Here is a 21,878-nt window from a genome sequence, read left to right as displayed (position 1 = left end):
AGGGAGTGACAAAGAATGGAAATGGCCTCTGTGAACCCAGGGTATATGTATATGTATATTAACTTATGGTCTCTGTGTGTGGTTTGGGAGCTGCATGGTCAGGGAAAAAACAATACTGTCCAGGGTTATAAAGACTGCGGAGAGAATAACTGGGTGCACTCTTCCCACCTTGGATCAAATCTACGCTTCCAGGTGCCATAAGAAAGCTGTAGAGATAGTGCGCACCCCAGAAATGATCTCTTTCAGCTTCTGCCTTCTGGAAGAAGGGACAGGGTTATAAAGACTAGGACTAGCCGCCTGAGAAACAGTTTTTATCCAAATGCGATTTTGGTTTTAAGCGCAGGAGTATATTGTATTTAATTATGGGGTATCAGAGTTTTTAGGGGGTTAACCAGGCTGGGATATCTGGGATAGCAGGCTTGTTGGTTTTTGAATGTCTGGTGTAGATTTTTTCAATTTCGTTGTTCTGTATGGGACAATGACAATAAAGATGGGACAATGACAATAAAGATTATCGTATCGTAAGATGCAAATCCTTCACTTACAGGTTAATGGTTAAGTATTATATTGACTTTTTCTAAAGAAGAGGAAACAATGACAAGCTTCTCTTAAAATGCATGGGGCTGTTTGGCTTTAAATCTGAAATGTGTCCTGGACTCTATACAACTGGGCCCTGAAATCACGACGGCAATCTCAGCCCTGCCCCTTTGAAATGCCTCACCCCGATCCGAAAAGATGCACCTCATTTGGATTCAGTAGGCAGAGGACTGTGTTTGTACACTTATTTTATTTATTGAGTCACATATCATAGAATCATAGATCAGAGTTGGAAGGGACCTTGCGGATCATCTAGACCAACCCGCCGCAGATACAGGAATATGCAGCTGTCCCTTATGGGGAATCGAACCTGCGACCTTGGCGTTATCAGCACCATGCTCTAACCAACTGAGCTATTTGAAGAGCCTGTGAAAGTTAACATTGAGGCCAACTGATTGTACGTTAAGAACATAAGAAGAGCCTTGTGGGATCAGGCTGATGCCCCAGTTTGGTCCAGCAACCTATTCTCACAGGAGCCACCCAGAGGCCTCTGGAAAACCCGAAAGCAGGATTCGAACACAATAAAGCCACTTCCGACCTAGAAAGGAGGTGGTGTTGCAGGTTTCACGCCCCCACCATGTGCGCAGGGGCTGGCTCTCAGCCTCCGCACGATTGAGGGAATCCTCGGCCGCGTCATCCCTTGGCCAGCCAATCGGCTGGCCTAGGGGGTGTGGCTTGCGCTATTTAATGCAGGCGCGGCCGGGGATCTCCCTCTTTTGCCGCTCAGCTGCCTCCGGGGAGGTGGGAACTCACCACGCAATACTCTCCCCTCCTGTGGTTTCCAGCAACTGGTATTCAGAAGAGTTACTGTGGAAGCAGAGCATAGCCATCGTGGCCAGTAGTCAGGTGCCTGAAAATCTGAGAGGAAAGTGAGTGTGCTGCTCTGGTTCATAGCTGTCAACTTGCAGATTTGAAAAGAAGGGACCAGCAGCCTCGAAAATAAGGGATCAGCAGCCAAAATAAGGGATTTCGCTATTGTAAAGAGTTACATACATTGGTAGGATTGACAGATGCTGTCAATCCAGAATGAGGCAGTTGCGGCGCCACGGCAGCCGCTGTAGCGCCGCCCCTCTGCGTCCCTCCCCCTCCCTCAGCTGCCACCACTGCTGCCGCCTCCGGGCTCGTGGGCGGCGTGGGCAAGAGTCTCTCTCCCTCCCCCCCCCTTGGGCAGGGAAGGGCTGATGGAACTCCTCGCGCCAGGACGATGGCGCCAGTGCTCTCTCTCGCGTGCGCGGCGGAGGACCCCAAGCCGCTGCTTCCCTCCCGAGCCGGGCGAGCATGAAACCCGGGAAATTTAAGGGACATCATCAATAAGGGACAGCAGCGGGACACGGCGCTGGGATAAGGGAGTTTCCCGCCAAATAAGGGACGGTTGACAGCTATGCTCTGGTGGACTGTATTACAACAGGGGTTGGCAACCTAAGGCCCCTGGGCCACGAGCAGCCCATGGGGGTCGCTTAACTGGCCCATGGACCCCTGCCGCACTGGAAGGAGCGCCGGAAATCGTGTTTGCACATGCGCACGTGCACTCCGGCCCACTACGGCATCTGCGGGACCGTGAATAGGCCCAAGCCACAAAAACTTTGCCGACTCCTGGTCTACAATGACTTCCCATTGATGGGCCTTCTTCCTACAGTCGTTTAAGCATTCACAGCCAGGACAACTATCCCCAACTCATGGCAGAATCGGCTCGGCTCAGTTCGGCATTTAACAACTTTCTTGGAGGACTTCTGGGGTAAAGCTCATCTTCTGTCTGAAAGTTCCCTCCTAAGTTATGATGCTGGAACAGACATGAATGTGCCTTTTTGTATTGTCTCCACTAAGAATTGTAGTTCCCGGCATCAGGCACAGGACAAAGCCCCTTGCACATTTTAAGTGCCCCTCCCCTCCAAACTGTCGGGACGCGGGTGGCGCTGTGGGTTAAACCACAGAGCCTAGGACTTGCTGATCAGAAGGTTGGCGGTTCGAATCCCCGCGATGGGGTGAACTCCCGCTGCTCGGTCCCTGCTCCTGCCAACCTAGCAGTTCGAAAGCACGTTCAAGTGCAAGTAGATAAATAGGTACCACTCCAGCGGGAAGGTAAACGGCGTTTCTGTGCGCTGCTCTGGTTCTCCAGAAGTGGCTTAGTCATGCTGGCCACATGACCCGGAAGCTGTATGCTGGCTCCCTCGGCCAATAAAGCAAGGTGAGCGCCGCAACCCCAGAGTCGGTCACGACTGGACCTAATGGTCAGTGTGCGAGAAGTGAGGTTGCAGGGAACCAGGCAGAGGGCCTTCTTGGTGGTGGCGCCCACCCTGTGGAACGCCCTCTCTTCAGATGCCAAAGAGATCACTATTTGGTCAGTTACCTTGGAATAGGTAAAGAGGGTTTTCTAGACATGAACAGGGAGCAGTAGGCACATTGGTAGCAAGCAATCGATTGAATAGAGAGGGCACTCTATGATCACTTGCAAGCAATCCTATAAATGTAAAGATTGCAAGTTCCATTAGATTTATGGGGTGTGGATGCAGCCTTAGTTCACAGAATCAACAAGAGGGTCTCAACGAAAATTACCGTTAAAAAAAGTCTGAAGGTGCCTTTCAGTTTATGTAACTTCACATTAGCCAGAGAGGAGTTCGGTGGGGGGAAAAATCTTAAACACTGACGAACATCTACATGCCTAGTGCACTACATACAGAAGACAGGGGATCTTGCAGTGTCTCGTTTTACATTCTGAGCCGGAGAAGAACTTTTGAGAGGAATCAACTCTTAATATAGCTTAGCGTTGTTACAAGACGGACCGACTTTGTAACGCAGGTCAGGCTGACATTGCTAACCACGCCCGAGACCTAAATCGAGATGCTGTTCTCGATCTGAGGCGGGTTCAAGTAGTTGTAGGGGAGGGGTAACGACTTGTTCCTCTCGTTGATTTCCTCAGAAATCTTAGCCAGGTTGTTCTGGAAGTCCACAATGAGCCGCTTTGGCTCGTCCTCAGTGAAATGTTCATCGGGATAGTGGCCCAAAGGTCTCTGGAAAAGATTCGGGAGAAATCAGTGGTGAAGACCGTGCCTCAAACTCCCATTTAAGTTGCAGTGAACTTTTCACATTCGTAATCCTAAAACACAAATGTAAAACTCCTTGGACACCCCCACATTTGGAAATATTCACAACAAAGTCAAGTTTTTGTCCTCGTCTGGTTTTTTAATGGTAATACTAGGCGAAATGTAGACTGCTGGAATGCAGGGATGTTGAGCTGGTGGTTCATCGGATATTGCTTGACTACAACTCCCATCATCCATGATCACTGCCTATGCTGGTTGGGAGCTGATGGAAGTTGGAGTTTAACAACATCTGGAGGGCCACAGGTTTCCCTCCTGTACTTAAATGCAGTCCCCCAATGTAAGCTAATAAGAAATATATAGATTTGTGTCTTTGAGTTAATGATTTGAGTGTTTTATGACTTCGTAAGATCTGAAAGTTATCAATCCTATTATTCAAATTTGTAAGGGACCTTAATTTAAAGCAATCATCAGACATACTGTTGAAACCCTTATTCTCCCCAAAATAATTCATTTTAATTAACAATTGTATAATGATTGTGGGGAAAATAAGAGTTTCGATAGTATTGCCTGATATTATTCTTCACGGAGTTTTGAAACAGGCATTTTAATGTTTGTGGTTCTCATCCATTTTTTCTCTTGTGTACCTTTTCTTTGTGGGATTTATTAGAATCCAAAGAAGAAATTGTTTTTTAGACTAATAATTTTGCAAAAATTCCATTTTGAGGCTGAAATTCAAGAGTTTAGATATAAACATGGAGCGCTAAGGGCAGATCCACAACATATACCTTGGAAGTCAAACAGCTTAGTTCTCGAACATTTTGGCTCCCGGACGTCGCAAACCTGGAAGTGAGTGTTCTGGTCTGTGAACTATTTTTGGAAGCCAAATGTCCGATGGGGCTTCTGCGGCTTCCGATTGGCTGCAGGAGCTTCCTGCAGCCAATCAGAAGCTGCGCTTTGGTTTCCGAATATTTTGTAAGTTGAACGGACTTCCGGAACGGATTCCATTCAACTTCCAAGGTACGACTGTATTCAGAACACATTTGACTAACATTTAAAGCATATGACTTCCCTCAAATAATCTTGGGAAATGGAGCTTTCCCCTCACAGATCTACAATTCCCAGCACCCTTAACAAACTACAGTTTTCTGTATCATCTGGGGGAAGTCATGTGCTTTAAAGGTGCATTGAATGTGCTGTCAATATATGGTGTGTATCTGGCCCTAAGTTTCTTTTTATTATCATTATTATTAAGTTTTTATTATCATGAAAAAACACAAACAAAACAAAAAACTACAAATACATAATCTTACAATTACAAATTTACCAATTCAAAACCTGTATTCATCAAATAATAAAAATTATACACCTGTGTGGCTTCCCTCCACCTCAACTTTACATCCTTAAAACAATAATGTCTGTTTTACATTGTGTCTTCATACTAATCATTATCTATCCATTGTTAATTTTGTTTTAGATTGATTCGTCTTTACATACTTAATCTAGGCATATCAACACATTACCTTTGGAGCAGTGTTTTTTCATATAATCCTCAAAACATTGCCATACCTTCCTCAAATTCTGGTTACGGCTGCTGTTAATTTGGCCAATCCTATAAAATCACTTAATTTGTTTATCCAATCCTCCTTTGTGGGGGACAGCCCACAAGATAAGAAAAGGTTATTTTTATACGCCACGGCCGCAGCTAGAATATTGCTGGCAAGGAACTGGAAGGGAGATCTGGCCCTAAGTTTCTTGACACAGAAAATCTTGTACCTAACCGAGTCCTTCCTTCCCTCCAAATCCTTACCGTATCTCCTGCCTCGTTGCTTAGCAACCAGAGGGAGCAGAGGGCGATGCAGGTGGTGTTGACCTTAGGGAGGGTCTCCAAGACGGTCTCCAAGGTCTCTGTGCCCTTCTTGGTGGGTGGGGGTCTTCTCATGGAGGGCGGGCTGTTGGGGATCCATGCGCCATAGTCATACTGTGGGCAAGCAAAGGACCAAGTTAAATCAGGGCTACCAGACGTCCCCGTTTCCCGGGGACAGTCCCCGGATTCGCGAATAAGTCCCTGGACAAATTCCGTCCCTGGAATGTCCCCGGATTTCATCTACAGTGGTAAAGGTAAAGGGACCCCTGACCATTAGGTCCAGTCGTGGCTGACTCTGGGGTTGCGGTGCTCATCTCGCTTTATTGGCCGAGGGAGCCGGCATACAGCTTCCGGGTCATGTGGCCAGCAGGACTGAGCCGCTTCTGGTGAACCAGAGCAGCGCACGGAAACGCCGTGTACCTTCCCGCCGGAGTGGTGCCTATTTATCTACTTGCACTTTGGCGTGCTTTCGAATGCAGATGCAGCTTCCGGGCTGCCTCCGCCTTCCCTGACTCCAGCAACTAAGCTGTGAAGGGAGGCTTCATGCTGCCTATCGGAGCAGCCTCTCAACTCCTACTTGCGTGCAAGCAGGAGAGAGGCGGGGATCTCTCAGCTGTGAAGGGAGGCTTCACGCTGCCTATCAGAGCTTGCGTGCAAGCAGGAGGGGGCAGGGATCTCTCAGTTAGGCAACGGGAAGCCTCCCTTCCCAGCTGAGGGATCCCCGCCCTCTCCTGCTTGCACGCAAGTAGGAGTTGAGATGGGGCTGCTCCAAAAGGCTGTGTGAAGCCTCCCTTCCCAGCTGATGTTATAGGAATTCTAAGATCTTATATATAAAATAGGGACGCGGGTGGCGCTGTGGGTTAAACCACAGAGCCTAGGGCTTGCCGATCAGAAGGTTGGCGGTTCGAATCCCCGCGACAGGGTGAGCTCCTGTTGTTCGGTCCCTACTCCTGCCAACCTAGCAGTTCGAAAGCACGTCAAATGCAAGTAGATAAATAGGTACTGCTCCGGCGGGAAGGTAAACGGCGTTTCCGTGCACTGCTCTGGTTCGCCAGAAGCGACTTAGTCATGCTGGCCACATGACCCAGAAGCTGTACGCCGGCTCCCTTAGCCAATAAAATGAGATGAGCGCCGCAACCCCGGAGTCGGCCACGACTGGACCCAATGGTCAGGGGTCCCTTTACCTTTACCTTTATATATATATAATAAATGTTCATAAATGTACAAGGCTAACACATACATAAGTATATAAACCATGTGTCTGAAATGGTATCCTGAAGCCATTTTGACTCTCCCAAATTGACCTCAAATATTTCCTTGCAAGGAGGAAGGAAATGGGAAAAGCTTTCCAATTGTTTTTGGACTGTAGGGGCTTACACGTCCCTTTTCAAATACAGCCTGGCAAGTATCTGTTAAGCTGAGCACACTATCAATATGTGTAGGTGTTATGTACTCAGCTTGGATCCTACAACAATAGGCAAGTAGGATCCTAGAATGCAACAACTGATTGGCTTGCAGGAAAAGACCAATCAGGCTCCAGGAGGGAAGCAGAATCAGCCAATCAGAAGGGACTCATTGTGTGAATAATGTACATAAAAGCCTGAGGTTTGGGGGGCAATTCAATCACTGTTTACAAGCTGCAAGAAAGAGCATGAAATCACTACAGGACTCCGAGTATATTTCAGTAAGAGATTCCGGAACTAAGTATTTACCATCTCAAAGGAATGGTCAAGCTACCCAGAAAAGGCAATCAGATAAGGCATGATCAGGTATCGTGGCAGACAGGAGAGAAGCAACACACTCCAATTTCTGCTGGGGACCACCTCCTTCTGTGATGTATGTATGATGTTTTGGGGGGTGGTCTTGTGCTACAGGGTGGGCAATTTCAAAAGTCTATATAAGGGCTTGCACACCAGTGTTCTGGGTTCCTCTCCTCCCTCCCTGCGTGGGGTCCGTGGGGACAATTCCTTGAATAAAGATCAGGCTTACTAGCTGCTTTGCTTCTCAATATTCTCTGGTTGGCTTCTGTTATTTTCTCCTACCAAAAGAGAACCTACATAAGGACTCTCTATGGGCTCTTGGGTACCCCATAAGGGAAAAGGAGAAGTTTCTTCTTATAACAAATTATAATACGTATTTCAAGAGACAAAAGGAATCTTCTGCATTTTCCCAGGAAGAGGCCAAATCTATGCTTTGCTGCTCAAGAGGGGAGTCAGTTGCATGGATGAGGACAGGAAGGTACCGTATTTTTCGCTCTATAAGACGCACTTTCCCCCTCCTAAAAAGTAAGGGGAAATGTGTGTGCGTCTTATGGAGTGAATGTAGGCTGTGCAGCTATCGCTGAAGCCAGCACAGCAAGAGGGAGAGCTGCGCAGTGACTCTTGTTGTGAAGCCTTAGCCTGATCCTCGCTCCTCCTTCCTCTTCAACAACATTTGATTCAGAATATTTTTTCTCTTGTTTTCCTCCTCTAAATCTAGGTGCGTCTTATGGTCAAGTGCGTCTTATAGAGCGAAAAATGCGGCACATGTGGCCTCTCACCTGGCCAGAGTTGACAGCAGCGTGTTGCGCTGAGCAGGTGAAGATCACCATTGTCAAGAACTTGGTCAGCTCCTCCATGGTCTCCAGAGACGAGGGGGCACCGGACGTCTTCCTGTTCTTGAAGGCTTCCTTGAAGATCTCTCGGATCCAGGCCTGGAGTTCCGGGTCGCTCTGGACGCGGTCGTCACTCTTGTAGTAGAACCGGACGAGGCTGGCCACGAACCTGGGACATGAAGAAAGAAGAAGAAGAAGAGTTTGGATTCGATATCCCGCTTTATCACTACCCGAAGTAGTCTCAAAGCAGCTAACATTCTCCTTTCCCTTCCTCCCCCACAACAAACAGTGGGGCTAAGAGACTTCAAAGAAGTGTGAATAGCCCAAGGTCACCCAGCAGCTGCATATGAAGGAGCGGAGACGTGAACCCGGTTCCCCAGATTACGAGTGCACCGCTCTTAACCACTACACCACACTGGCTCCAAAGTGCATACTGGGAGGCCTTGCCAGGCATTGATCCAAGATGGCAGCTGCCCCACCCCCCAACCAGGTTCCCTCTAGATCAGCAGTTCTCAACCTGTGGGTCCCATCATCCCTGAGTCCTGGCCTTGCTAGCTAGGGGTGATGGGAGTTGTAGTTCAACAACACCTGGGGACCCACAGGTTGAGAAAGGCTGCTCTAGGTGTTTACGGCTCCCATCAGGAAGGCCTGGCGGCGTCACCTCTCTATGGCGGCCCATATCTTCAGCCCATCGTCCCGGTAGTGGTAGTTTGCGATGGAGGCGACCCCGCGGGCCTCAATGTCGTCGGGGAGGCAGAGGGAGGCGTAAGCCATGCTGTAGGTTCCTTTCCCCACAATGGGCACGATTCCTTTGTAGCCTGCTGAGGTAGCCTGGGGGTAGGGGAAACAGTCAGACGTGAGTACTTGAAGGGTGGGACAGGACAGGGGAAAAAGGCGTTATTATCTTCAAGCTCCCTGCTTTGCGAGAAAACCAGGTCATTACAGTCATAACTCATGTTATGTCCGCTTCATGTTACGTTCTTTCAGGTTACGTCCCGCGGCAACCCGGGAGTACCGGAAAGGGTTACTTCCGGTTTTCGCTGCTCGAGCATGCGCAGAAGCACAAAATGACGTCACACGCATGCACAGAAGCAGCGAATTGCAACCCGCGCGTACGCAGATGCGCCGCTGCGGATTGCGCTCTTTTCATGTTGCGAACGGGCCTCCGGAACGGATCCCGTTCGCAACCAGAGGTACCACTGTATATTTCGTTCCATTTCCAAATTGTGTGCTGTTTTTCTAAATGACTATATTGAAGGAGAAGGGTTGTCGGGTTCAGCCTTAGTAGGCAGGTGAAATAAGTTCCACAGCGAAATATATTTGCAAGTAAGCCTTTCTCATTCTAAAGATAAAACGTGGAATATTTTATCTATATCGGTATTCCGAATTGCGGGCACCGACGGATTTAGATGGGAGGCTGGGGTGAGGGGACGTGGGGACCAGACATTAAAAGGGTGGAAATTAGCACACTGATTTTGGGTTCTTTGTTGCACTTTTTCACTCCTTTTGGATCCAAGGATCATAGATGTAAGAGGATGGTGATGAGAGGGTGAGGCAAATTTTTATATTATATGATGTTGTTGCTACAAAGTTCTCAGCCATGGGCGATGCTGGATTCTGGTGTGACACATTTAGGTGCATGAGATTTAAGATCCCATGTTCAAAAATGTCCAAGTTGGAGAACAACTTGAGATACATTTCCAAATTTGACCCTTTGGGCGCAGATTTCAAAGAAAAGCTGCCAAACTGCAGACAGCATTTTCTGCATGGACATCTATCCCATCGCTTGCTTATTTGTGCAATTCGGGGGGTGGGGCGGGGGCAGCTAATCTGGCTGTGGGGCAAAAAGCTAAAGCAGAAGGATGCACATTTTCATTTGGGTCTCAAAATCCATCTCTGAGAGCAGGCAGGGGGAGCCACCAAAGGGTCGGAGGAAGGGGGGGCGGCGGTATGCCCTGGGTATCATCACTGGGGGGGGGGTTACATTCGGCATGCCACCCACCCACGACTCCCAAGCCTACCCCAAGACGTCGGGAAAAGGGGCGGAGCTGCGCCGCCTTGCCGGCAGCCTTCCTCCCTTCCCCCTTCGTTTTGAGAGCTCGGGGGAGGCTTGGGAGTCGCAGGCGGGTGGCGCACCATTGCCCCCCGCTCCTTGGGGGGGAAGCCTCCCCCAAGCTGCCAAAAGGAAGAGGGAAGGGAGTGTTAGTTTCTGTTTGCCACTGTGCAGTGCTTTGGAGTCACAAGACTCTGTTTACATTCCAGAGACATTTCCAGGCTGTTGGAAGTCTCACGGAAGACAGGAGACTGTTGTGACGTTACTGGTTTCCTGTTCCTTTGTTGCTCAGTTGCTCTCTGCTCTCACAGAGAGAGGATGATTTCTTTTCTGTCTGCGTAGCTTAGAAAACAAAGCATAGCGATGTAGCCATAAATCTCATCACTTCCGCGTCCTGTTTTGATTCTCTGCGTAATGGGAACGTGCTTGGAGGCCTCATCAAAGGCTCAGGTCATTAATCACGTCGGAGGCGATTCCAGAAGATGAGCTTTATCAGCTCAGCAGAAAGAACGGAGATTCCGACAGGGAGGAAGGCTGTTGGCAAAGCGACGTGGCTCCCTCTTTCCTTGCCCAGGAAGCAGCCTGACATGGGCGCCACGCCCCCTGGGATGCTCGCCATGGTGCCCCCCTGGGATGCTAGCCCCGCCCCATGGCTCCACCCCCAGATGCACATCAGCTAAGCTCCGCCTTTGATGCACCAGACAGACAAGCAAACTTAAAAGGGGGAAAGGGGCCTTCTCTCTTACCAGGTCCATCATCCCGCCTTCCATGATGAGCCTGACCCTGGCCAAAGCGTTGATCTGGAGGGTGTATCGGAAGTGTGGGATCAGGAGCTGCAAGGTGGGAAAGAAAACCTGTTTGTTAAGTTGTGGGTGAACATATCAGACGACACAGCGATTCTTCAAACAGCTCTTGTTTATTCACAGGCCAGAACAGAACTGAACTGGAGGCTTCAGCCAGCCTGCTTATATAGAGCTCCACTACAACGTAACAGTAACCATTTTCTGTAACTATCCAATCACTGAACGTCACTTTCAATCCCTTATTTGCATATGTGGACCTGAGTGAAAACTATCTACAGTATCCCCCTGCTGGCCCAGGGTGAGAACTTCAGTACATAACACTGTTGGAATTCTTGGCCTAGAGAGAGAGACTTGGAAGTCACGCAGCCGAACCTCCAGCAAAGGTACTGGATTCTGCTCCCTTTCAGTCCCAAAACCAGGAAACGCGATTGCAAACCTCTCGACAGGTCACAACACAAAAAGGTACTGGGCTGTGCTTGACTCACAAGTAAAACAGGCCCAGCCTCGCAGCAAGCAAGATCCTTTCGCAGGGCACATATTCTTGTCCTTCGCCCTCAGGCAGCGGCACGCCCCTCTACCCTCATCCCGCCGGCACTTTTCAAGATGGAGTTGCTCCCGTTCGACCTTCGGGTTTCTCAGGGGCTGCCACAACGGCAGGAGGGAGGCCCAGCGAAACCTTTTCCTCGCTTCTCCTTGGTTGGCTGTGCGAACCCTAACGTGACCCTCGGGCCGGACGCTGTTCCTTCCCCACCCCCACCCCCTGCCGCCAACGTACCTTGAAGACCGGGTGGCACAATGGCAGATGCCTCAGAGTGCAGATAGCAAAGACTTCGGCCACCAGGTGCGTCTGGAGCAGGTGGGAGATGTTCTGGTGGACGTGGAAGTCGGCGTTGCGGACCCACATCTTAGCCAGGGTCCAGTCCCACACGGAGTCGCTGGGGAGGAAGATGGGGTTGTTGGGGCTTGGAGTTTGTCCCAGCTGAGGGAAAGAAGGAGAGGAGCTGGTGATGGGGTGGTCGGGGTGGCTGAGGAGAGAGGGTGGGGCAACAGGTTGGGAAACGCCCCCCCCCAGCAGGTTTGGGGTTCGAGCCAAAGTGTCTACTTTCTTTGCCTGAGCATGTTGTGTTTGTTTTGGGGGGGAGCCAAACCTCTCCACTGCCAGTAGCCTCAAATACGAAGGAGACTGAGGCCACATCCCTTTCAAGCGCCACGGTACCCCTTTAAACAGCCATGGCTTCCCCCAAAGGATTCTGGGAGCTGTAGTTTGCTAAAGGTGCTGAGAGTGGTTGGGAGACCCCCCCCCCATAAATCCCAAGAGGGATTGGTTGTCAAGCCACTCTGAGAATTGTATCTCCGCGAGGGGAATAGGGGTCTCTTCACAATTCCCAGCACCCTTAACAAACTACAGTGGTACGTCAGGTTACAGACGCTTCAGGTTACAGACTCCGCTAACCCAGAAATAGTACCTTGGGTTAAGAACTTTGCTTCAGGATGAGAACAGAAATCGTGTGGTGGCGGCAGTGGGAGGCCCCATTAGCTAAAGTGGTATCTCAGGTTAAGAAAAGTTTCAGGTTAAGAACGGACCTCCAGAACGAATTAAGTTCTTCACCCGAGGTACCACTGTACAGCTCCCACAATTCTTTAAGGGAAGCCATGGCTGTTTGGTATCATATTGTTTTGGATGCATGCTGTGGATGAGGCCTGAGAGAGAAAGAAAGGTATGCATGAGCAAAAGGAAGAGGAAAGGAGACGTTTTGGGGAGAAGCGTTTCTTCTTGTCTTTGAAAACCTTCCTCTCACCATCTTACTTACTCCATGCGGTTCCTCGGGCTGATGGGGCCAATTTGGCCGCGGGACGCCAGTTGCCAACCTCTACCATAAAGCAAGGGACGCGGTGGCTCTGTGGGTTAAACCACAGAGCCTAGGGCTTGCCGATCAGAAGGTCGGTGGTTCGAATCCCCATGACGGGGTGAGCTCCCGTTGCTCGGTCCCTGCTCCTGCCAACCCAGCAGTTCGAAAGCACGTCAAAGTGCAAGTAGATAAATTGGTACCACTCCGGTGGGAAGGTAAACGGCGTTTCCGTGCGCTGCTCTGGTTCGCCAGAAGCGGCTTAGTCATGCTGGCCACAGGACCCGGAAGCTGTACGCCGGCTCCCTCGGCCAATAAAGTGAGATGAGTGCCACAACCCCAGAGCCGGTCACAACTGGACCTAATGGTCAGGAGTCCCTTTACCCTTTACCTTAGAAAGCAGGTATGGGAATACATGTCTGAATGGTTCCACAGTTGTGGGAAACAAGTACAGTCGTACCTTGGAAATCGAACGAATCCATTCCGGAAGTCCTTTCAACTTCCAAAACGTTCGGAAACCAAAGTGTGGCTTCTGATTGGCTGTAGGAAGCTCCTGCAGCCAATCGGAAGCCCCGGCCAATAAAGCGAGATGAGCGCAACAACCCCAGAGTCGTCCGTGACTGGACATAGAATCATAGAATCATAGAATCATAGAGTTGGAAGAGACCACAAGGGGCATCGAGTCCAACCCCCTGCCAAGCAGGAAACACCATCAGAGCACTCCTGACATATGGTTGTCAAGCCTCTGCTTAAAGACCTCCAAGGGTCCCTCTACCTTTACCCTAAAGCAACAGAAGAGGAGTTGGAAGGCCTGTGGCCAGGTTGCGGCAAGAGAAGTGGGAAGAGCCTTGCGGTGCCAGAGAGTCAGGGAGTGGGCTTCAATGAGCTCAATTCTGACGCCCTGCCGTGCTTACCTGGCTGGCTGCTTACCTGGATAGCTATGGGGAGGAGCTCTCCGGAAGGCGTCTGGTACAGGAGGCAGAGTGGGTCCGCCATGTACTGCCGCTGCCCTTGAATCGTGTTCGTCGGGATGCCCTGCAGGATCTTGTAATCCACGATGTAAATGTTCCCTTTCTTTTAGGGTCAGGGAGGAAGAAAAAACGAGAGCTAGTTTGTGTTGTCGCTGCGCGATGGAAATAAGCTAGCCCAAAGCGGCGTGATAAGAAGGCGAGAAGGTAAGAGTCTAGTCTGGCCCATCTGGTCCTGCAACCTGCTGCCACAGTGGCCTCTTCTGGGAAACCAGAAAGCATTACCTGACCCCAAAAGTGCTTCCCACTTGTGTGGTTTCCAGAAACTGGTGCTCAGAAGCACCACTGCCTCCAGCCACAGAGGGCGCGCATGGCCACGAGGGTCAGTAGCCACTGATGCAGGTAGCCCACATTGTGGGGGGTCAGGTGGGATTGCTATGAGGAATTATGAAAAATGGAGCACGCCATTGTGTCAGCGATGAAAGCGTTGCTTTGACTGGGCTTGAGCCATTTGATATGAGTTCTGATTCAATCCCACAAACCTCTGCCTGTCTGTCCATGTTCTCTACTGTCCATTTTCTACGCCTGACAGGCACGTATAAGCATTCTAAAACACAGACCAGTTGCTTCACCAGGCATCCTGGGCCATAAAGATAGGAGGTAGCTTTGATGTAGTGTTTGTTAGTTTTGTTAATCTAATAATAATAATAATAATAATAATAATAATAATAATAATAATAATTTATTATTTATACCCCGCCCATCTGGCTGGGTTTCCCCAGCCACTCTGGGCGGCTTCCAACAAAACACTAAAATACAATAACCTATTAAACATTAAAAGCTTCCCTAAACAGGGCTGCCTTCAGATGTCTTCTAAAAGTTTGGTAGTTATTCTTCTCTTTGACATCTGGTGGGAGGGCGTTTCACAGGGCGGGCGCCACTACCGAGAAGGCCTTCTGCCTGGTTCCCTGTAACTTGGCTTCTCGCAGGGAGGGAACCGCCAGAAGGCCCCCGGCACTGGACCTCAGTGTCCGGGCAGAACGATGGAGGTGGAGACGCTCCTTCAGGTATACTGGACTGAGGCCGTTTAATCTTAGGGCCAGGAAGAGAGTTCAGGAAGAGAGTTCACAAGGAGATGGTAAATACTACCTGTCCTTCCCTTCCTGTTACTGCCTGTTTATGACCTCTGGGCTTTGCTAAATGCATTCCTCCTTGATTCCTGTTTTATTTAGCCTAAAATATGTATGCATGCTCAAAGTAGTCTTTGTAGTTGAAAGGATTTCTCTGATCTAACTTTGTACCCACGTGGTAGGTTTTTTTGAAATGCTCAGAGGACATCTGATTGGTTCTTACAAGCTCTGTGTTAAAAGCTCTTTTGTTAATAAAAGGGACCTGGGCCAGGGTGTGACAGATTATTATTGGAACTTCCTCCCAGAGTCTTGCTGGCCAAGCCTCGTGTGTATTTTATTAATCAGGGTCCAATCCTTCCTTGCCTTCGGAACGCAACACACATCCCTTTGGATGGGAGAAGTTTTCTCTGACTGCTAAGATGCAGACAGCTTTGGCAGGTGGGACATCCCAGCCGCCTCTTGAGACAAGTTTGGAGCTTATTGTGCTGTGGAAATACGCAGCGGCTATTTACTCGGAAAAGCAAGGAATGAAAGAATTGAGTCACCTGGATTTCTTCCTGCAGGGTGGTGGATGCTCCAAGAGTCACGGCAACCATCTCCTGGGTCACGGGGAAATTGCTTGGGATCTGGGTGCATTTCTTGATCACCACAGGGTTGACGCCGTTGAGATACTGGGAGCCGAAGAAAGCGTCTTCTTGCCAGTGATCGGCAACGTACTCTGGGGACGTAGAGAAACTTCTTAAAAGACATGTCTCTCCAAGTCTGGGGAAGTGCCGTTTAGAAAGCCACTTCCGCCCTGCAAAGGAGGTGGTGTTGCGGGCTTCATGCCCTCACCACGCGCCCGGCGGCTGGTGCTCAGCCTCTGCGCGATTGAGGGAATCCCCGGCCGCGTCATCCCCTGGACAGCCAATCGGCTGGCTCTGGGGGCGTGGCCTGCTCTATTTAACGCAGGAGCAGCCGGGGATCTCCCTCTTTTGCTGCCTCCAGCTGCTCCTGTTTCCCACCCTCCCGCCCTTTAAGGTTTTCGTCCTTGAGCTTGCTATGGACCTCGGTTGGTCGCCGTTGAGGGGCCTGGTAGGAATTTTTTCCACTTGGCAACATAGCTGTCAACTTACAAATTTGAAAATAAGGGACCAGCAGCCTCAAAAATAAGGGATCAGCAGCCAAAATTAAAGGGAAGTTCTCTTTCTGCACATAACTGTGGCATTATGGGAAGTCTTGCTATGGGAAGTATTGCATCTTTTCTCTGGCATTCTGGGAAGTCCCGCTTATAATCTTTCCTCTGCTTCTGTACACACTGTACAAACCTGTTCTAAATACCAAGACATTCCCTCATTGTTCAGGGATTGTCAAGGGATTTTCCAAGGGGCACAGGTATGTTCAACTTCTGAGCCCCTCCGAGTAAAGGCAGAAAGCCCAGCCAGCAGCCAAAGGAAGCCTCAAGCGGTGGTTCCCACAGCGCAGCAACCCGGCAAAGAGGATGCAGCAAGGGAAACCACAGCCCCCTCTCTGCTGGGAAGCGCTGAGCAAAGGCGAGTCCCCAGGCAACGCAGCCGATTTGATCGGCACAAGGCTTGCAAGCTCCACCCCCAGTCGTTCTTAGACTCCTTATTGGCTGAGCAACGTAGCCGAGCAACGCAGCTGGAGCCTCCCTCCTCCCTGGCCAGCAGGGAGGGAGGGAGAGGAGCTGCTTCCTTTGAAACCCAGGAAATTTAAGGGACATCATCAATAAGGGACAGCAGCGGGACACGGTGCTGGGATAAGGGACTTTCCCGCCAAATAAGGGGCGGTTGACAGCTATGCTTGGCAAATTGGCAGAAGCCACTTGGTTTTTTGCCTACCTCATAGCAAATTGTCACAACTTTCTTGGTATTGGCGGTTAGGCATTGGTATTGTTATGTAGACGGATGAGGGGAGGAAGCGCCATCACCTGCCCCACATATTGAAGGGTAGTCCGGTAAAGGATTCTGGGGGGCGTCCTGGAAATTTATGATGGGAAATTTAAAAGAGATGGGAGTGGGACGGGGTTTTGAGAATGGGATCGAGGCGATATATTCAGAACAGAAAGCTAAACTGATAGTTAATAATGTGGTTACAGAAGAGTTTAAAATTGAAAAAGGGACACGACAAGGTTGCCCTATTTCCCCTTTGTTATTTATTTCGGTTCTGGAAGTGCTATTGAACATGATTAGAGAGGATCGGTTGGTGGAAGGAATTCAGGTCGGTGTGTGTGTAATCATGATGTGCTAGATTTGGAAGGGTTTAACAATGCCTTTGGATGGCATGCATACTTATGGTATGACAAGGTTAAAGCAAATAAGGCCTTTAAGAACCATATTGTCAGAAAATCATTGTTTAATGTCTGGACAAAATATAAAGACTTGCTGGAAAATAAAACACCAAGGTGGCTTTCACCTTTGGAAGCCAAGGCCCGAAAAAGACCCAATATGGAGGCTAAATGGCCAAAATATTGGGAAATACTAGAAAAGGATGGAGACAATTGGAAATTGCAGAGTTTGGAGAAAATGAAAGACAAAGTGCGAGATTGGTTACATTACGCTCAGATTAAAGAAGTTTTTAAAAATGATAAGAAACTAGGGTTCCAGGTGGAGAAATCGAAATTAGAAACAGAATTGTTAGAACCAAAGATTAAGGTACTTTCAAGGATGTATAACTTGCTGTTGAAATGGAATACACAAGATGAAACGGTTAAATCGGCTATGATAAGGTGGGCACAGGACATTGGGCATAATATCATGTTTGAGGACTGGGAGAGGTTGTGGAGCAATGGATTGAAATTTACTGCATGTAACGCTCTGAAAGAAAATGTAATGAAAATGATTTATAGATGGTATATAACCCCAGTCAAACTTGCCAAAATTTACCACCTGTCTGATAATAAGTGTTGGAAATGCAAAGAGTGTGAGGGAACGTTCTTCCACCTCTGGTGGACTTGCCCTAAAGTGAAGGCGTTCTGGGAAATGATTTATAATGAACTGAAAAAGGTATTTAAATATACCTTCACTAAGAAACCAGAGGCTTTCCTTTTGGGTATTGTCGGCCAAGGGGTGGCAAAGAAGGACCAGACATTTTTTATGTATGCAACAACAGCAGCAAGGATACTTCTCGCAAAACATTGGAAAACTCAAGATCTACCCACACTGGAAGAATGGCAGATACAACTGATAGACTACATGGAACTGGCTGAAATGACCGGCAGAATCCGTGACCTGGGAGAAGAGAGGATTGAGGAGGACTGGAAGAAATTTAAGAACTATTTACAAAAGTACTGTAATTTGAGTGAATGCTAAACAAGACGCTAGATCAAAATAACTGAGCACCACTAAATTTAGAAGTTTTTAAGAAAATAAGTAAGATTGTGAAATTTAGCTCCTTTTGAGAATTATAAGATTATGAAATATAAGGGATATAAGAATTTAAATAAGATGATAAATTGCTGACAAAACGTTACAACGATGAAAGTGGGAGCGGGAGATGTGAGGAAGTCCAAAGAAAATGTGAAAATATGTTAAGATCAATGTTACATTGCTTATTATGTTTATTTTTATTGTAAAACCTAATAAATTGCTTTAAAAAAAAAAAAAAAGGATTCTGGGGGGCGTGGCCCTGTCCGAAGCCTGGGGAGGTGAGGGCCTAAGGCACACCCCCTATTGGTGACACCGGGGGAGTTCCTAGTTGATGTGCATCAGCAGGACTCCTCCTACTGGTGGTTAACCCTTCCCGGCCTTCAAGCGGACGGGCTGAAGTTGGATATAGTCGGTTAGGACCAATGCCTAAGCCAATACCTCTCATCACCTGTAACCAATAAAGTTGTGGCCTTATTTAGCCCATTAACCTTAAGTTGTGGCTCTCATATCGCTTTACTGGCTGGGGGAGCCGGCGTACAGCTTCTGGGTCATGTGGCCAGCATGACTAAGCCGTTTCTGGCAAACCAGAGCAGCGCACGGAAACGCCGTTTACCTTCCCGCTGGAATGGTACCTATTTATCTGCTTGCACTTTTTGATGTGCTTTCGAACTGCTAGGTTGGCAGGAGCCGGGACCGAGCAACGGGAGCTCAACCCGTCGCAGGGATTCGAACCACTGACCTTCTGATCGGCAAGTCCTAGGCTCTGTGGTTTAACCCACAGCGCCACCCGCGTCCTTTAACGGCATTTCCATTAGGGGCCTGGAATTTCCTGTGCCTGAAAACCTGGAGTGTCGCTGCCAGTCAATGTTGACAATATTGAGTTAAAGGGACCCATGGTATACAGCAGAGTCCCACATCCCAAAGATCCTAACTGCTCCTCCTTCAAATGTGCCTGTTCTATCCTGGGCAAATGGCTTCGATCGTTTCTAAGAACGTAGTATTTGATAGCGCTTGTGCCCGTGCAAAGAGGCACCTACCGGAAACGGGGGTCTTGTTGAACCAGAAAACCTTCCGGATGTCTTCCATTTTCTTCCAAGACTCCTGGCAGTCCATGAACCCCTTCAGCTTCACCTCCATCAGTCTAAAGGAATCACAGAATCGTAAGAGTCGGAAGGGACACCGGAGGGTCATCTAGTCCAACCCCGTGTGGTGTGGGGAGAAGGGGGGGAGAGAAGAATCGGGGACAGCTGAGGACCATGGATCTGAGTGTTAACAGCTGCTGCTTGTTGCAGGAATTTATGTATAGGTGGGGGGGGGTTGCCCCTCCAGCAGATATCATGCGCATGCAGCCCACTACGAAAACCAGCACAATCACTTTTGTGACTTTGGTGATTTGTCCCCACAAAACACTTCATCACAGTTTCTTCCTATCTATTCAAAGGGCCTTTGCTGCACAATACCAAATGTAACAATTCACTGATAAAAGTATCTATGTACTGGCTCACTGGGAAAACTTCAGAAATTCATATAGACGTGTGCTCAGCTCCTCAGCAGCCCCTCTGCCTGAGTGATAATCCCTGGCATCCTGATACCTGAGTGCCAGACAGGTAGCCATTCCAGAAATAACATACCCAGATGAAGACAAAAGGGTGTGATGAAGTTGGCTGGGAAACAGGGAAATGTAAAGATCTTTTTTGTTACACTTGATGGGTGTTTGGTGGAGGGCAAGGAGAGCCATGGGGCAGGGTCCAGGATGCTCAGATTACTGCCACCAGACCTCCCCTTTCATGATGTAACCGTGATGTAGTTTTTTTGGGGGGGTGTAACATGGGGATTAGGTAAAGGTAAAGGGACCCCTGACCATTAGGTCCAGTCGTAGCCGACTCTGGGGTTGCAGTGCTCATCTCGCTTTACTGGCCGAGGGAGCCGGCATACAGCTTCCGGGTCATGTGGCCAGCATGACTAAGCCACTTCTGGCGAACCAGAGCAGCGCACGGAAACACTGTTTACCTTCCCGCCGGAGCGGTACCTATTTATCTACTTGCAATTTGACGTGCTTTTGAACTGCTAGGTGGGCAGGAGCAGGGACCAAGCAACGGGAGCTCACCCCGTCGCAGGGATTTGAACCGCCGGCCTTCTGATCGGCAAGTCCTGTGGTTTAACCCACAGCGCCACCCGCGTCCCAACATGGGGATTAGCAGCTAATAAAAGTTGGGTTCTCTTTGGTTTGGGGCTTCCATCTTGTTCCACCTGGTGGCAGGTGGGAGTCCTGTCGCGACAGTCCTCAATAAAGACCAAGCCTACTGGCTGCTGTTTTGCTCTGGTATTCCTGGCTGGTGTCCTTGTTTTTTGTCCAAAATTCAGATTTCTCCATTAACATGCTTCATAGCAATTATTTGCTGCTTCATAGCAAACAATTAACAACAGGGGAATGGGGGCAGCTGGAGATCAGCTTACTAGGAATGTGGCTGGTCCTCAAACGGCAATCCTTTGCTTTCGGCATTGCAAATTACCACCCTGGCTTGCTGGCTGAGATGGAAAGGGGGGCTGCTATCTTAGATCACGTCCCCTTGAGAAAGAGACCTTGGGGCAGGAATCTTGCTGGCAAAGTGGCACAGAATGCCTGTTTGCACAGTGACGGCCAGTGAAGTGTTTTCGGACTTTGGACTTAAATTGCAGAGTTGGAAGGGACCCCCAGGGCTCATCTAGTCCAACCCTCTTCGATGCAGGAGATGGCCCACGTGCAATTTGAAGTCACATGACTTCAAAATGTGGTAAGACAGCCCGGCCAGGTGTTATTTTTTTTGGGGGGGGGGAGGGTTGTTTTCATTCAATAATAATAATTTATTTATTTATTTATACCCCGGCCATCTGGCTGGGTCCCCCCAGCCACTCTGGGCGGCTTCCAACAAAACACTAAAATACAATAACCTATTAAATTTTAAAAGCTTCCCTAAACAGGGCTGCCTTCAGATGTCTTCTAAAAGTTTGGTGGTTATTTTTCTCTTTGAGATCTGGTGGGAGGGCATTCCACAGGGCAGGTGCCACCACCGAGAAGGCCCTCTGCCTGGTTCCCTGTAGCCTCATTTCTCACAGGGAGGGAACCGCCAGAAGGCCCTCAGAGCTGGACCTCAGTGTCCGGGCTGGATGATGGGGGTGGAGACGCTCCTTCTGGTACACAGGACCGAGGCCGTTTAGGGCTTTCAAGGTCAGCACCAACACTTTGAATTGTGCTCGGAAACATACTGGGAACCAGTGTAGGTCTTTCAGGACCGGTGTTATGTGGTCTTGGCAGCCGCTCCCAGTCACCAGTCTGGCTGCCGCATTCTGGATTAGTTGCAGTTTCCGGGTCACCTTCAAAGGTAGCCCCACGTAGAGCGCATGGCAGTAGTCCAAGCGAGCGATAACTAGAGCATGAACCACTCTGGCGGTGCATGCTCTACTCTAATAATAATAATAATAATAATAATAATAATTTTTATACCCCGCCCTCCCCGGCCAGAGCCGAGCTCAGGGCGGCTAGCACCAATAAAATTTCAGTAAAAACGTAATATGAAAAAAGAAAAAAAAATACAGGTTAAAATGCAATTTAAAATGCAGCCTCATTTTAAAAG

At 49.0% G+C, this 21,878-nt stretch overlaps 1 protein-coding gene across 2 annotated transcripts in view; it reads right to left on the bottom strand.

Moving 5' to 3' along the window:
- Positions 1 to 3,074: 3,074 nt before the first annotated feature.
- The window catches only part of LOC308462222 (polyunsaturated fatty acid lipoxygenase ALOX15B-like), a 39,911-nt gene continuing 21,107 nt past the window's right edge, over positions 3,075 to 21,878 (bottom strand). For both annotated transcript variants that reach the window (XM_080979725.1, XM_080979724.1), the window contains 9 exons: positions 19,302 to 19,405; positions 15,442 to 15,614; positions 13,729 to 13,872; positions 11,727 to 11,930; positions 10,895 to 10,981; positions 8,757 to 8,926; positions 8,042 to 8,264; positions 5,446 to 5,616; positions 3,075 to 3,605 (listed from right to left, as the gene is read on the bottom strand). In XM_080979725.1, the coding sequence (XP_080835851.1) occupies positions 3,426 to 3,605; positions 5,446 to 5,616; positions 8,042 to 8,264; positions 8,757 to 8,926; positions 10,895 to 10,981; positions 11,727 to 11,930; positions 13,729 to 13,872; positions 15,442 to 15,614; positions 19,302 to 19,405 (1,456 nt within the window). In that variant the 3' untranslated portion in view covers positions 3,075 to 3,425. The remainder of the gene's footprint in view (positions 3,606 to 5,445; positions 5,617 to 8,041; positions 8,265 to 8,756; positions 8,927 to 10,894; positions 10,982 to 11,726; positions 11,931 to 13,728; positions 13,873 to 15,441; positions 15,615 to 19,301; positions 19,406 to 21,878) is intronic.

This window comes from Podarcis pityusensis (genome assembly GCF_964106645.2).
Source record: "Podarcis pityusensis genome assembly, chromosome: 13".
NCBI lineage: Eukaryota > Metazoa > Chordata > Lepidosauria > Squamata > Lacertidae > Podarcis > Podarcis pityusensis.
The sequence above is the reverse complement of the archived record's forward strand: the minus strand, read 5'-3'. Positions and strand labels throughout refer to the sequence as shown.